Raw genomic sequence first — 15,443 nt, 5'->3', positions numbered from 1 at the left:
AGACGTAGATTTGGAGTTATGTTGGCAGCAGCAGCAGCAGCAGTCGTGAGCACGGTGGAATGAGGCAGGCAGACAGAGACCCTGGGTGGCTGATGAATCTGAGGCACAGGAAAACCTAGAGTTAGTTGAGAATCAGAAAAACGATCCACAGATCAAGAAACAAGCAGCACAGTACCACTGATGTGAGCTGAACAATCTGGCGAAGACTGGTGTGAAGAGGTGGTATATTTACTGCAGGAGCTGATGAGTGAATGGATCCCAGGTGTGCAGGTGGATTGGCAGCAGGAGGGTAATTGATAGCCACGCCCACACACACAGACAGAGGGAGAGAAAACATACAGGGGAACAACACACACAAGGAGGGGAAACCACAGCTGAAACACTTGGAATGAGGGAGAGGCACAGACCAGAACATGACATGTAAATGATGTTTAAATGACTCTCTATGGCTATTTTTGATTAAAAGCAATAAACTCTAAGATTTTCCATGTATTTAAATGTCTGTCAAGTCACTATCTATCGCCGAATGAGGTAACAGAATGGTGAGTGAGCCTATGGCCCACTGATGAAAGCCTTTGCATTGGCAGTATTTAGTAGAATTATGGACTGGGTGTCTGTGGCGACATTCACAGAAAAAATCACAAGCGGCGCCCAGTTAGTAGAGAGGGTAGGCGGAGCTATGTGGATGCATTTCCGGTTGCTGTAAATGTTGGGGGTAGATGGTAATCTACTATGACTGAACAAACAAAGAAAGATTGATTGAAAATAAGTGAAAATCAGATCCAGGAGTGGTGGTCATAGTGGCGTTCCACAGGGATCAACGCTAGGACCCTGGTTCTTCCAAATAAATGTAAATGATAATTAATTTTTATGGCTTTTATTTAATTGCTGCCAATATTAGGAGTACAAAACAATGTGATTTACACAGCTTTAATGTAACTTAATCTTATAAGGAATCTTATATAGTATGAAAATATCAGAGGTATCCAGGAGTGGTGGTCATAGAGGCGTTCCACAGGGATCAACTCTAGGACCCTGATTCTTCCAAATACATGTAAGTGATATTTAAATGACTAATAGATATCTTTGATTTAATTTATCCCAATGTTAGGAGCACCTTACAAGGTGCCATGACTGACACAATTGAATGCATAACACTTTGTTACATGCTAATTGCTTAACAGGCAAATAATCCTGCTCCAAACTCAGCAGCTAATGACAGTTAAATACAGCTTGATTGGCTGTCTTACTGTGAGCATCACTTAAATATTTGTCTTTCAGGCCCTTTTGTCACAGTGCCAGTTTGTCCACTATGCAAGGTATTTTTAGCATGCTTTGTGCGGCGAATCAGCCACTTGCCATAGACAAAATGACAACAGAGTGAGTGTGAATTTTCTCTCCAGTCAGTTTGTGTGCAGTGGGACCATCTTCAAGAGATAAGACAGAGACTATTAGTTCCCCGTGACTTGTGTGGTTCTAAGAAAAAACAGATAATTCAAATGTTCTATTGATAGTCCTATCATCAGGCCTATATTAAAGACAAATTTAATATGGAAGGATAGGGTATGCACAGGTATAGGGAGGCTTAGAGGTACTGCAAAGCACATGTGCTGCTCAGGCATGTGGAGTGGCTCCCTGGCATGAGGACATTTAAACCCTGTAACAGATGATGATAAATGTATCATCAGCAATCTGTTCCTCACACTGAAGGGGTTGGAAAGGTATGTTTGCTGCCAAAGCCTTGCTGTGCTCAAGCTATAGGCTAGTGTGCTAATATTTCCAGGATCCTTAAAGAGTTGATATTATTCCACTTCATGTATAATGAATCTATAATCCCTTGTCTTATTATGATTATTATCTCTTCATGTGCAGCCAGGCATGCAGTTGACAAGTTAATGATGAAGTGAAACTTTTAAATATGAATGAAATCTACTTTGGGAGGCAATGGCCTGGAGTATTTGTAGGTCTTGACATGAAAGTTTTTTCTTTGTCGCCCAAGGATAGTCGCCTAATCCTGTGATGTGATTAGCTTAGCACATGAACTGGAAGTCTGGGAAAGACCGTAGCCTTGGTTGGTGTAAGGGTAGGCCCTCAAGCGGCTCTAAAGCTCAGTAATTAACCCAAATTGTTTCTTGACAGTGTTTTTTTTTTTTTACCTTGAGCCAGACTAGCTGTTTCTCCTTGCTGCCAGAGTTTATGCTACGCGAATCAAATAAACCATCTGCTAGCTGGAACTTCAAACTCAAAAAATTTAGCATCTAACTTGGAAATGCTTTGCTTTTTTGGGACATTCACTTTTTTACTTTCTTGCCAAGAGTTTAATGAAAATGCTTGATATGCTTGAGGGGATGACACAAAGACTAGAAACAAGGAGAACCAGCTAGCTTACTAGCTTAGCTAGCATGCATCTGTTCAAAGGTGCAATTTATCCAACTACCAGCATCTCTAAAGCTCAGTAATTTATTCATAGGTTGTATTTCTGAAAGTGAGTTTTAGAGCTGTTTTGTAGGCATAGTGTGAGCTATTAAATGAGCCAAGTTATCTGTTTTCCCTCGCTACCTCTCTTTATGCTAAAATATTAGTACCCTCTCCTGGCTTTAGCTTTATATTTAGCGTACAAGCATGAGAGTGATATTAATCTTTTTATCTAACTTGGCAAGTATGTCCCACTACTAATTATCTTAATGAAGTTAGCTTTTGCTTTCCTGTCCTCCAAAGCATACAAAAACATAGATCTTCTCCTCTACAACCAGCTCTTCCTAAATTAGCGCCCATAACAAGTGCAGGCAGTCGCTGTTAAGGCAGATTGAGGCTCCAAAACTGTTTGGTTAGGTTAGAAATGATGATTCTTATTTGGGTTTTAAAAAGTACCCAAGTTCTGTTAATTATGTACTTGAGTTACGTTATATACGAAAGTGACGTTAGCACGTCACTCGGCTTTTGGCATCAGATGGGACTTGAAACCCAGACCCATTCATTGCCAACCAACGGCCCAAACAGACCTCTCGCTCCTTCACCTGACTTGCACCTTTTCTCCCATTTAAATTACTATAGCCACTAGAGGTCGCCATTGAGCTAAAAGCATAAATATGGGTTGGAATAAGCTGTTGCCCAAACCACTTAAATGGTCTTATTATTGGTCAAGACAGTGTATATGTCGCATATTATGCTAGTCTTATAGCCCATTCACTGTCCTCTCACAGTAAATACCATTTGCCATAAGTGGAAAAAAGACTTAAATACTCATATGGGATACATTTCAGTTATAAAACTGTAAGTCACATAAATGGCCACAAATGGCACAATCACTCTTTATATTTTATAACAACCCACCCACCCATAACATCCCAAAGGCCCCTCAGGAATGTGTGCACCAAAAACTTGCCAGTAACCCCTCAGCTTTGCAGTCCGTCCAGATGTTGACACAGCTTTTCCTCTCCACGTGCACTCGCCGAGTTAACTGCACGTCATAAAACAGGAATCCAATGCTGAAATAAACAGGAGTGATGAAAAAAACTGTCATGTTTAAGATTGTGTGTTCAATGTTTTGATTTATGTGTGTGTAAATGTAGCTCAGAGTTAGTTCAAGAAGGAAGACTGTTTATACTCATTCATTCATCCATTAGCCACCATTCATCATGTCACGTTCTCTCTCTCCCTCTCTGTCCTTACTGTCTGGTGATCAGCTGATTATAGGCGTATACTATTTAAGTACTAAACCAACCAGATTCAGCCTCGACGTCTGTCGACCAATCATCCCGCTGCTGTCAAATTTTAAAGCTGTTCTCCTCTCTTCCGCAGACAGTTTGTCGTTTCAGCTCTATCATTGCGACCCTCCTCCATCCCGTTCACCTCCAATCCATCTCATCAGTGTCCAAGTCCAGCTCCTCAGCTCATCCTGTCTTCACAATCATCACCACCACCAGTGTCTAGAGTCCATCAGGGGGGGTATCCAATCCTGCTCTCGGCTTCTCGACACCTTCAAGTACATGAAGACATCACGATGGAGCCTAATCGCCAAAGACTTTGCACATTTCATTCTTTTCCAAACTTATAAATAAATAATTGTTCAATCTCAATGAAGTCTCTCCTGATTGAAATGTAATCGGTACAAAAATCCTACATCAGCTCTAATCTCCAGGAATAACCTTATATTTTAGTGATGCATGTTCCCAAAACCAAAACTTTAAGAGTAAAGGGGTTAAGATTATACAATGCTAGTGCACACACACACACAGGCTGGAATTGCAGGGTAAGTCAAGATACGATACGATACGGTGCGATACGGTGCGATACTGTGCGATACGGTGTGATACGATGCGATATGATGCAATATGATACAATACGATACGATACGATACAGTGCGATGCGATGCGATGCGATACGATGCAATACGATATGATACAATACGATATGATACGATGCAATATGATACAATACGATACAATGCGATACGATACAATACAATAAAATATAATACGATATGATACGATACGGGGCCCAAGATAACGATAATATCACGATACAGCGATTACAGCGGCAATTGATATATAGCAAGATGGTAAATTAAAATATCGATATTTGGCAGCAGCATAACGATAATTGTATTGCGCAAGTCAGGACAACAATATATTGTGGTATCGATATTTAGTCCCACCCCTAGCACACACACACAGACAGTTTTTGAAATGTTGAGAGCTTGTGTCTGAGTGCAACATAGTGCAACATCTCTCATCCAAAAGCATTAGTCCTTTCATCAATCATTATGAAGAAACACCCCTTGATGTGTGTTTGATTCTGTCTTACACACACACATCCCGGGTTTGTGCACACAAGGCGGAAGCTGAGACAGGTCTTGTCTCTATATCTTATGAGCAGCTCATGAATAGACATGATGCACATGTCAGCAAAGGGCCGGGAACAAAGACTTGAGGGGCTGAGGCTTAGTTAACATGCAAGTATTTTACTGTCAGGGTTTAAATCACAGTGCAGCCAGAAATTCTGCACCGCAATGCTAATTAGTCTCAATGGGCTGAAACCTTGACTAAAAAGCACAGTGCGGATGTTGGTGAGGAATGACGAACAAGCTTACATAAATGCTCGTTTACAACACCTGTCCACAGGAGGCTTATTTAAAGAAGGAAAAACAGAAAGCAGATATCAGAGGATATAAATTACCAACTGACAACTTCAAGTTATCATTAACTTCCCTTAATGGAGTGTAGGCCTCTTAACTGGATGCACAGGTGTTTGAAAGCACTCTGCATCTGCCCATATACAAAGCTGATGAGCTTAAGCGACAGGTTTGGTCTGAAGTCAGCATTGTACTGACATCTGCTGGTCGCATGTTACATCAAAGATATATATTTTTAAAATCACCATGTCCGTGTAAACATAAGCAGGCCTTGCTTTCGTGGCAGCCTATTTAATTTTACATTGAAACTTGTTTTTAGAGCACTATATACTATAACTTCAGCATAACAACCCACCACTGTAGTGTACTGTAAGGAAAGTGGTAAAAATATCTAAGGTTTGGGGTCTTAAAAAGATTATTGAGGCTGTACAATTAAGTATGCCAACAAAGTAATTCCAGGATAATGACCTTATATAATTACCTAATAACTAGTTTGTCATAAAACTACATTTAACACATGACTGAACAAACAATCGTGGACAAGCTAGTTAAGAGGGCTTCAGTTCAATTGTTTTTATTTTATGAAAACCATTCCCTGATACTTTTAAAACCAAATTTAGCACACAAATAGAAAGACTCTACAGCCATGCTAGCAGCTTTATGTGGCTGTACTAAGGCTTAGTAGCATTTTTAGCTAATGCCAATGTTAGCTTGATAAAAGCTTGTACTGTGACATTGCTAAACATTTTGGTGTAGCAGTTATGATCACCGTTTAGCTTTGAATGTTTGCATGCTATTGTTTCTTATTATCGCTAAACACAAAGCATATAGGTAGTTGGTGAGCAAAGTTGTCTACAAATTAAAATTTTGACTGGTGGTTATGTTATTTATAAAATGTCAGTCATCAAAGTTGGACCGAAGGTAGGTTGTAATTGTTTGTTTTTAGGCTATAGAAAAAGTTAGCTTACTATTAGCTCCTGGGTACTGGCAGCTAATGTCAAACATGTGCACCACCTCCATTTATGATCTAGTGTGTGTGTGTGTGTGGACTTTGCTCACTGTCATGCTATATAGTTTGATTTCATGTCTGACTTATTTTAGCTACTGTTTAGCTTAGAATGTTAGCGTGCTAGTATTTGCTTATTAACACGTCACACAAAGTGGTATTTGGTGATTTGGTGAAACAAAGTTTTCTACAATGAATTAAAATTTTGACTGCTGGTGATGATAGACTGTAAATTCTCAATAAAGATTTACAAAAAATCAGTCATCAAAGTTGGACCGAAAGTAGGTTGTAATTGTTTTTAGGCTACAGAAAAAGTTAGCTTAGTATACTGGGAACTGGCAGTGTTCTTTTTGTCAAACATGTGCACCACCTTCATTTATGATCTAGCTTTGTGTGGAACATTGCTCGCTGTCATGCTACACTGTTTGCTTTCATGTCAATAACTTAATTTAGCTTATCTAATCTTCTCTCTTATAGTCCTACAGTTAAAACATGTTATCCTATGTAAATAAAAAGCATAGCTAGCATGCTATTACCAGCAAGGGTGTGGCATATTCATATGTTTATGACAGAAACCTTTTCCAAGACCCCTAAAGGTTTCAATACCTACATTGTTTTCTTTTACTATTCAGTCTTTTTGTTTCTGAGGCTTTTATGAGGCGGGACTTGTACAAGTGAAGAACTTTCTCATCATTTCTTAACCATGACCAGCGCTGACATCAAAGCAGTGTACTCTTAAACTAAAAGGCATTTTCTAATCCTGTGAGAAAAGAATGAGCAGGAGTAATCCAAAGAAAGACACAAGTTGATAACGACAAAAGGTCATACTTGAGGGAAGTGAAGGTCAGATAACAGCAGTCATGTGAAAAAGCTTACACAGCAAGTTGGTGTTATCGAAGTCTTCAAGTTTTACGGCTTTGTTTTGATTAATTATCACGTGCCCCTGACGAATGCAAGCACATGGCAGTGATTCACAGCAATTAATGATATAAAAGAATCATTACTGACCATTCATTTTGTATTTCAAGGTACAACGTAAGCAAGGCTCTCAACTCAGATTAAAGATTAACCAACACAATGATAGGGTGGCTTCTGCGGGTGGTCTGTGAATGAGGCAAAGGTGGGTCTTTATCTGATGGATGTCTTCAATAAAGGCTTGTAACATCCTGAAGTCACCGTCAGATGAAGTTAGTTGCAAACAAGGACGGTACTTTCAAAAAAAAGTGACAATGCTTAACTCTGTCGGACTGAGCCTTGTGGCTTTGCTGTCGGTGATTGGAGCAGCCACAGTAGACGGGTGAGTTTAAGTCTTCAAATTAAGGCAGAATTTATAATTGAGTCAGAAAATGTCTAGTTAGAGGGAAACTGTGTAAGGTATGGGACATAAGGGTGGAAGTTATCACATTTTAGTGCATAAAAATCCAACCCACTGAACTGCTGAAATTATGACATAATATCAGATACTATTAGGGTTTTTGAATGCTATTACTTGTAAATGACAAAGAATTAAAAGGATTCCAATACTTTACTTAAAGTTGAGGTGAAATGAAAACAGCTCGACTTTAAGTAACAGAAGCAATACATAAAGATATTCTCCACTTTTTATAAAGAGCTGATGAGACAGATACCACTCTCTAATCTGTACGCTATGTGAAGTTTAAGTCAGCAGCCTGTTAGCTTAACTAGGCAAAACGGCAACAAAAAAAGCGGGCAACTCTTTACTTACCAGCAACTCTAGCTTATTTTTTCAATAAACGAGTTGAAGTGAGTTTCTCAGTTAGCTTAAGAGGTGTTGGTAGGCAGATTTTTTGACCTGCCCACTCCTCATTTTTATCCTGTTAGCTTATTTAAGCATAACAGCAACATAACAAAAAAAGCGGGAAGAAGCTTAGGTGAAGCATAAAGTCACAAAATTGGTTCACCAGCAACTCTTTAGCTTATTTACTCAACAATTTAAAATGAGCTACTCAGTTAGCTTTAGAGGTGTTGATAGGCACATTTTATTACCTGCCCATTCCTCATTTTTATGTTAACGTTACATTAGCCTTGCTAGCTTAACGCACCTTCTCCCCAAGTGAGCTTTGGCTGTTGGCTATGCATGTGAGGCACCTTTAGAAGAATATTTTGTGTGAACAATTTACTGTATAATGCTATTAATGTTTCTGCAGCTTGTGTAAATTGATTATAATAACTTAAAAATCAGTTTTTCTCATATATTTCTTGTATTTTGGTTCTGTGACAGGGCGGAGTATGACTACTTCAAATACCACCCAATGCCAGAGGTGAGAAAGCTCGGTCACTACACAACCCGAAACCCGTTTAGAATTTCTGTTGTGTAACAATGCAACTCTTTACAGATCAGTGACTGGATGGCTCAGATTGTGAAGGATAACCCTGACTTGGTGACCATAATGGAGTACGGTCAGACCTACGAGAAGAGGACTATTAGCTTGCTCAAGGTTGACCAAATTTTTAATGGATAATTCCAGATCATAAATTAGCAAACACCCGATGGATACTGGAGTGTATTGATGTTCTGTGTGTTTCTGTGTTATATAGCAGTCTAAAAAGATTCAATATGAATTTGTCTTCTAGATTGGCGTGAACACTGGAGAGAAAAAGAAAGCCATCTGGATGGATTGTGGTATTCACGCCAGGGAATGGATCGCCCCAGCTTTCTGTCAGTACTTTGTCAAACAGGTAAGAGACGAGCAATCCTCTCAAAATCCTGGTTTCTATTGTGATTGACCCAAATCAATTTTCAAAATATCAATCAGGCGTTGATGTTTTTGTTTGATCATCACATTAGATCCTGGATGCATACAAAAAAGACCCAAAAATGGGAGAGATGATGAAGAACATGGACTTCTACGTCACCCCTGTGCTGAACATGGACGGCTACATCTTCTCCTGGAAGAACGACTCAGTCAGTGCTTGAATTTACTTTTAGAAATTACTTTTCTAGGGTTTTTCTTGGCCCTGAGAAGCCACAAAAATTAAGTTAAAATAAGCTGCAACTCAATCAGAGAATAGATTGACAGCTATCCAAAGCAGCATTTAAGTACACACAGAAAGTATAAATGCTCATTGTATTCATTCAAGAGCCAGCTGATATTACCACCACTGACTGACCGTTTTGATGTGTTCAGACTCGACTGTGGAGGAAGAACAGGTCACCAGGTCCGGCCGGCTGTGAATGTTACGGCACTGATCTCAACCGCAACTTCAACGCCAACTGGGGAAGTGAGTCTTGTTGTGATTCTCCATAATCATGTTGTTTTGATCATCATGAATTATCCTGCACACACACACACACACACACACACAAAATTCATACAGTCTCACCACCAACCAATTTGTTTTAAAGTTGTTCAAAAGGTGTTAGAAGTCAAAATAGAGATATCCTGATGTTGTCCTCTTCAAATATGTCAAGTTCCTTCATCCTACATTTCCCATAATGCAATTTAGAACTATCTTTTATCAGTCCCCCTACTTAAAAAAACAACCAAATCTTTTATAACTCAACACCCCGTTTGATAATACAAGTTTTCTATTATTAATTTAAAGTTGATAACAATGCTGATGACGTCACTATAATCTGGTTAAAAAAACTGCTCCTCATGATGACTACAATATCCTTAATTATATTCTAGGGTGTGCTCCTTTTATTTTCCTCAATTGCCCCATTTTCACTGTGCATTGCATTGTGGGATATGAGGACCTACCGTCTTTGACTTACACCTTTCCCGTTTACGTGAATCTCTTGCAAGAACGATACACAATCAGAGTCAGTTGTATTAATTTTGAACACTGCTTGGTTCTTTACCAGGATATCGGACCTGGATATAGCCTAGAGATAGCCAATTTAGCAACTAGCTAGGAAACAATGACAAGAATTTGCCTGCTCTATAGTTTTTCCTCAGGAATTGGTTTAAAAATTTTGAAACGGAGAGACTCAGTCATGGACTTGAATGCTAATGTTGCTTTGCTAGCTGTAATTGTATGCTAACAAGTTTACCATATCAGTTTAAAGGGGGGGTATTATGCTACTTTCAAGCTATATATTCACTCTGTGATACCTGTGGAGTAGCTTAACATAATTTACAGTTAAAAGAGCTCATCATTTTTCTCACACTGGTGCTCTGTGCAGGTCCTCGTACAGCCTCTGCCTGAAATTACAGCTCTGTCCCTTTAAGAAGCCCCGCCCCTACCACATTCTTCTGATTGGCCAGCTCTGAGGTCACAAAGTGCAGCGTGTAGAAAAGTGTCTGAAACCCGGCGTTCACAGCAGACTGAGCTCAGAAGCCTGTGGAAAATTAAGAACAGCTTTTGGTTACTTTCACATGCAAAGTAGCTTATAACTAACTTTGTAGTAACTCCAGCTACCAAAATCTTTGATAGCTTTGAAAATGTAAAAAGCATTCACTTTGTGGGTAGAAGAGGTATCACTTTCAGTTCATGATAATTCTAATTTTTCCATCGTCTGCATTCACAGCAATCGGAGTGTCTTTCGACTGCTGCTCACAGACCTACTGCGGCAGGCAACCTGCATCCGAGCCCGAGGCTCAGGCCGTCACTTACTTTGTAGGAACCCGGAAGGAGGACTTCCTGTGTTTCCTCACCATCCACTCCTACGGCCAGCTGCTCCTGCTTCCCTATGGACACCCCAACTACACCGCCCCCAACTACAATGAGCTGGTATTTATACATGTTTTACACGTTACTGAGAACATGCACACAAATGAGCTCAAAGTTCTGAATCTAATGATGTTTGTGGGACATACAGTACATTTTAATAATGCATTGAAAAAGCCTTTTAATAGACTTGATTGGCCAAAAACAGAACAAGATGAAGCTGTAAAAGTACTGAGGCAGGTAATAACCCACAGGAGCTGTGAAGAAAAAATTATGCAAAACAGGATTAGGTCCATTCGTCTCTCCAGCTACCCAATAATAAAAACTTGTATGCAAATCAAAACACATAAATTACAGCCTACCATCTGTTTACGCCATGTCGAGTTACTACTGGTGCGGTAGTTGAGCTCAGCCTACGGTAGCGTTGATTGGTGTGAGGATGGCGGCTGCACTGGCGAGCGTGACTGCGCATGTCTGTGACAAAGCTTTAGCTAGATTATAGCACCATCGTCTGGCAACACAGTAAAACACCTCTCTCTGCATATCATACTGGTATATTGGTCGCACTGGAATATAGAATGCAGCAAATTTTAGGTGGAACTTTTTTTTTCAAAGTGCGTCCTATACGCCGAATTTTACGGTATGTTACAAGTTTTCAATTAAAGACACTGGGACTCTAAAATTGGTGTAAGAACAACCTGTAGGGTCCTTTTTATTAGCCTGGTAAAGTCTAATTGAATTTAAAGAGACAGTACCTTCCTGACTGATACTGGATTTTATAAAGCCAATACCAATATCGATACATGAGTTTTAAAAAGTCTGACAGTATATCAACTGATGTTAAATTAACCATTATACCATTTTGACATGTCTTCAATAAGATAATATAAGCCGATATACTGATCTGACGGATTTATCGGTCTAGTTTTATGATACCCACAAATTAACACAGTGCTGCACATAGAGAATAATGTACGACATCAAAGGAGAACAGGACAAATGCTATGGTAAGATTGATAACTCTGGATTAGAGCTAGACTGATAGATCAGGCGGGCCGATATTTTAGCCGATATAGAACTATTGCAGATATATCGGTATTGGTGCCTATGTCCAATATCTGGCCCCAAAGTAGCAAGAATTGCAATAAATAAATAAAGGGATCCTTTAAAGGCAGTTTGTTTATTTAAAAATACATAAAAACAATATCTGCCGATATAATATTTAAGGGTTTTTTGATATCTCAAACACCAAAATACTCCAGTATTGGTCAGGAAATAGCCAATATATTTACACCAGTGCATCTCTTGATTGATTTGCAATTCAAATTGCACCTGGCTACAGGGAAAACAGATAACCATCCCTGAATATTTACAGACATATTACAGGAAATTACACTTTGAACAGTTCCATCCTGATGAATTAGGTTGCAGTATTTGTTCACTCACGCGTCCATTAATCACATCCCAATGTTCTGGCTGGGTGCAAAAATGTTTCACACTCTCCCACGACACTGCATGCGCACCATTTCAAAGAGACCGTCACATGCATGGACTTACATTCTCACGTGTCTGGCATGGAGAAAGAGCCTCAAATTCTGTTATGAATACTGATGCAGCTCAAGAACACTTCAACCAGCCAAAGGTATCTGCACCGGCTTTGTAGCCGACGTAGATGCTAAAAAAAACATTGACATCTTCAAATGAAGCTTTTATTTGTTTTTGTAAACTGGGATGTTTAATGTCAAAACTGTATTTCCTCAACACAATATTGTTTTCTTTCATCTCAGTTATTGTATGATAAATCCTAATGTCTTGTTCCTCAGATGGAGGTGGGTTCGGCTGCAGCGGAGGCCATTTATAAGGTCCACGGGAAGAGCTACACTGTTGGAACCTCACCGGATGTATTGTGTAAGTACAGTAGCACATAAAAATAGGGGTAAACATTGTGAATAAAATATCTGTATATACAGATGGACGACGAGTCTCCACCTTCTTTAGTTGTACAATAATGAAACCAAAATACACCGGACAACAAGGTCCCGTCAAGGTTACATGAAGGACAGTAACATCGCTAATCTCTTTCTACAGACCCAAACTCCGGTTCGTCCAGAGACTGGTCTCGGATGCAGGATATCCCCTACACCTTCACCTTTGAACTCAGGGATAACGGGACGTTCGGCTTCAAGCTTCCCCAGGATCAAATCCAACCGGCCTGTGAGGAAGCCTACAGCGGAGCCCTGCACATCATCACCTACGCCCACGACAAGACCTTTAACAGTGCTGTGGCAACCGCTGCTGCAACCCTGTGGACCTTACTGTTAGCAGTGGGGGTTACCAGCAACAACCTGATGTGAAAACATGCATGAGGGAAACTGACCAAACCTTTGAGGCTTTAAGTTCCAGTCTTGCTGCGTATATGGCACTCGTATCTAGCCAATGATTTAAGTGGGTTACAGTTTTTAAGGTGGAATGTTTGCAAAATTTTTATACTCGTTGTGGCAGAATTTTTGTTTAGATAAATTACGTATTTAGCGTATTTAACTGTTGTAAAGAGTCTCTAAATCACCTGAAATGTTTATATCCGTTAATAAATGTCCATAAATAATTGGTGCATTAGTCATAACATATGACATCATTTTATTTGGTGCCAAAAGGCAGTATCTTGCCAAAAAATAATAAACATTTTTAAACAAAAATTTTTCTTTCAGTGCATTTTGTTAAAAATTGAATGAATGCAAGAGCTTACAATTAAAGAGGGGGTATTATGCATTTTCACATTTTAAGACATATATATAATTTTACAATGTTGGATGTGCATATTAAATGTGGATGAAGTTTCAAATTGGTAGGTAAAAGTAGGTTCCGTGCAGTGCTTCCGAGAGCTGGCCAATCAGAAGAAAGCGGGCTTGTAGGGGCGGGGCTTCTTAAAGGGATAGAACTGACTGAGTCGTTTCAGGCAGAGGCTGGCTGACGGCCTGCACAGAGCACCAGTGTGAGAAAAATTATGAGTTTTTTTGAATTGTAAATAATGCTAAGCTACTCCACAGGTACCACAGAGTCAAATATAAAGCTTGAAAATTAGCATAATACCCCCCCTTTAAAATACAAAGTGCTACATTTGTAACCATTGCAAAAAATACAATATGTACCATAACAAAAAATACATAATGTTTGAGAAATCTGACATACAGATATGTAAACCAACGACTGACTGAAGAAGGGTGAGTTTTGAAGAGGTGTGTCTGTTTTATCCTAAAGGTTTCCCCCTGCAGCAGTTTCAAAGCTGAGTTTCTGCGTTTGTGACTGTGCTCGTGAACGGCTGGAAGCCTTGCTGTCGCAGACCAGCCAGCGGCAAGAAAAGCTTCTCCTCAGGAGGAAACTGGTCCCATCGCGTCCACGTCCAACCTAGAAGAAAGAGAATCACACACTTCATTATGAACTGCCTAAGTTGGTTTTTTATTTAATTTAAAACTTTACTCCTCACATACCCTCGTTCTTCTCTGGCTCCAGGTTCTGCGGCTCTCCTGGCTGCTTCCCGTCCAGTTCTCCTTGCATGATTATAGTGACATAGTGGTACTGCTCCTCCAGTCTGATGGAGTTCACAACTGACGCAAAGCGGACGTTCACCAAATGCACTCCTGCTTCCTCCAGCACCTCTCTGTGAGCGCACTCCTCCCACGTCTCTCTTTCAGTCACATAGAAATGAATGTCACATGCACTGGAAGTTGTCATATTTAGGTTTCCAATTCACTGGGCAGGAGATATGTAGTGTAAAGCTGGACTTTTACTTTGAAATGACTGTTACTGCTTAAAGAAGGACCCCAAAATGATTACCTGGCCTTACGACATTAAACCAAACTGCATTTAAAATATAGGACATTTTCATTTGTGCCCACCTATATGGGAGGCAGTTGTAATATTGCTTTTTCCAAACATATCTTAACATTTTATAAACAATTTCGGAGAATTAAGAACTTTTTATTTCATTATAATGTGCATCTTAACAACAACATAAAGCATATCATAGTAAAAGTAGAAAAGTGTGTGTTTTGTAACAAGAGGTAATGTTATCTAAATGAAGGCCAGAGTAAAACATTCATACACGGTCTTGCGTTTACCCGCTCAGCAGTGTCAGATTTGTTAATGGGTTCTGAATGGTGTATGCTAGCTCGCTACCAACCTACCCAAACTCCAAGTGGCCACCGGGTAGCTGGTATGCCCCTTTACCCATGGCGCTCCTCCGTTTTCCGAGGAGAACACAGCCTGGGTGCGCTGAGTCTGTTACCAGCACCCCGACCCCAACTCCTGGACGTTTCACGGGTTTATTTGACATTTGGTCAAGCTTAAAAAAGATTTATTAATGAAACAAACTAGCTAAACAGTCCTAACTCGGCAGACTAGCTGTTACGGAGGTTCAAGAGGATTCCCTCCTCCGTACTTCCGCCCTCGCTTTCTAAAACTGTTTTGACGGCACGCCTTGCATTATTGTCCTATTTTCGGTACATTAGCATCTGTTGTTGCTATAAATATAAAAATTATTATTAGTAATGATATTATGGAATATAAGTGTTTGATATACCACATAATTTCATCACAATTTAACTTTGCAGCCGGTTATTTTGAGTTTTGTGGGTTATAGGTGCACTGTCTTGACAGCTAAAACCTCT

General features: G+C 39.7%; 2 protein-coding genes across 2 annotated transcripts; one reads left to right on the top strand and one right to left on the bottom strand.

The window, feature by feature from the left end:
* The first annotated feature begins 7,370 nt into the window (after positions 1-7,370).
* Positions 7,371-13,130, top strand: LOC138603746 (carboxypeptidase O-like). The gene is made up of 9 exons (XM_069675644.1): positions 7,371-7,438; positions 8,384-8,423; positions 8,499-8,600; positions 8,737-8,841; positions 8,951-9,067; positions 9,291-9,384; positions 10,637-10,839; positions 12,600-12,684; positions 12,865-13,130. Exons 1-9 carry the CDS (start codon positions 7,371-7,373, stop codon positions 13,128-13,130), a joined length of 1,080 nt encoding a protein of 359 aa, XP_069531745.1.
* A 396-nt stretch (positions 13,131-13,526) lies between these two features.
* Positions 13,527-15,166, bottom strand: nudt15 (nudix (nucleoside diphosphate linked moiety X)-type motif 15). Its single transcript, XM_069675616.1, has 3 exons — positions 14,961-15,166; positions 14,265-14,461; positions 13,527-14,181 (listed from the first exon to the last, which is right to left on the bottom strand). The coding sequence occupies exons 1-3, from the start codon at positions 15,107-15,109 to the stop codon at positions 14,054-14,056; spliced, it is 474 nt and encodes a 157-aa protein (XP_069531717.1). The 5' UTR covers positions 15,110-15,166; the 3' UTR covers positions 13,527-14,053.
* Positions 15,167-15,443: the final 277 nt, after the last annotated feature.

The sequence above is a fragment of the Semicossyphus pulcher genome, unplaced genomic scaffold (assembly GCF_022749685.1).
Source record: "Semicossyphus pulcher isolate SPU_LCO1_2020_fin unplaced genomic scaffold, fSemPul1.0.p SCAF_24, whole genome shotgun sequence".
In the NCBI taxonomy this organism is placed as follows: Eukaryota; Metazoa; Chordata; class Actinopteri; order Labriformes; family Labridae; genus Semicossyphus; species Semicossyphus pulcher.
This window is presented reverse-complemented; position numbering and strand designations above follow the sequence as displayed.

Coding starts and splice junctions, on each gene's coding strand:
- LOC138603746 (XM_069675644.1), top strand. CDS start 7,371: ATGCTTAACTCTGTCGGACTGAGCCTTGTGGCTTTGCTGTCGGTGATT. Junction 7,439..8,383: donor GGAGCAGCCACAGTAGACGG/GTGAGTTTAAGT, acceptor GTTCTGTGACAG/GGCGGAGTATGACTACTTCA. Junction 10,840..12,599: donor CCCCCAACTACAATGAGCTG/GTATTTATACAT, acceptor CTTGTTCCTCAG/ATGGAGGTGGGTTCGGCTGC.
- nudt15 (XM_069675616.1), bottom strand. CDS start 15,109: ATGTCAAATAAACCCGTGAAACGTCCAGGAGTTGGGGTCGGGGTGCTG. Junction 14,462..14,960: donor GGTGGCCACTTGGAGTTTGG/GTAGGTTGGTAG, acceptor TGTGACTGAAAG/AGAGACGTGGGAGGAGTGCG. Junction 14,182..14,264: donor GGAGCCAGAGAAGAACGAGG/GTATGTGAGGAG, acceptor TCTTTCTTCTAG/GTTGGACGTGGACGCGATGG.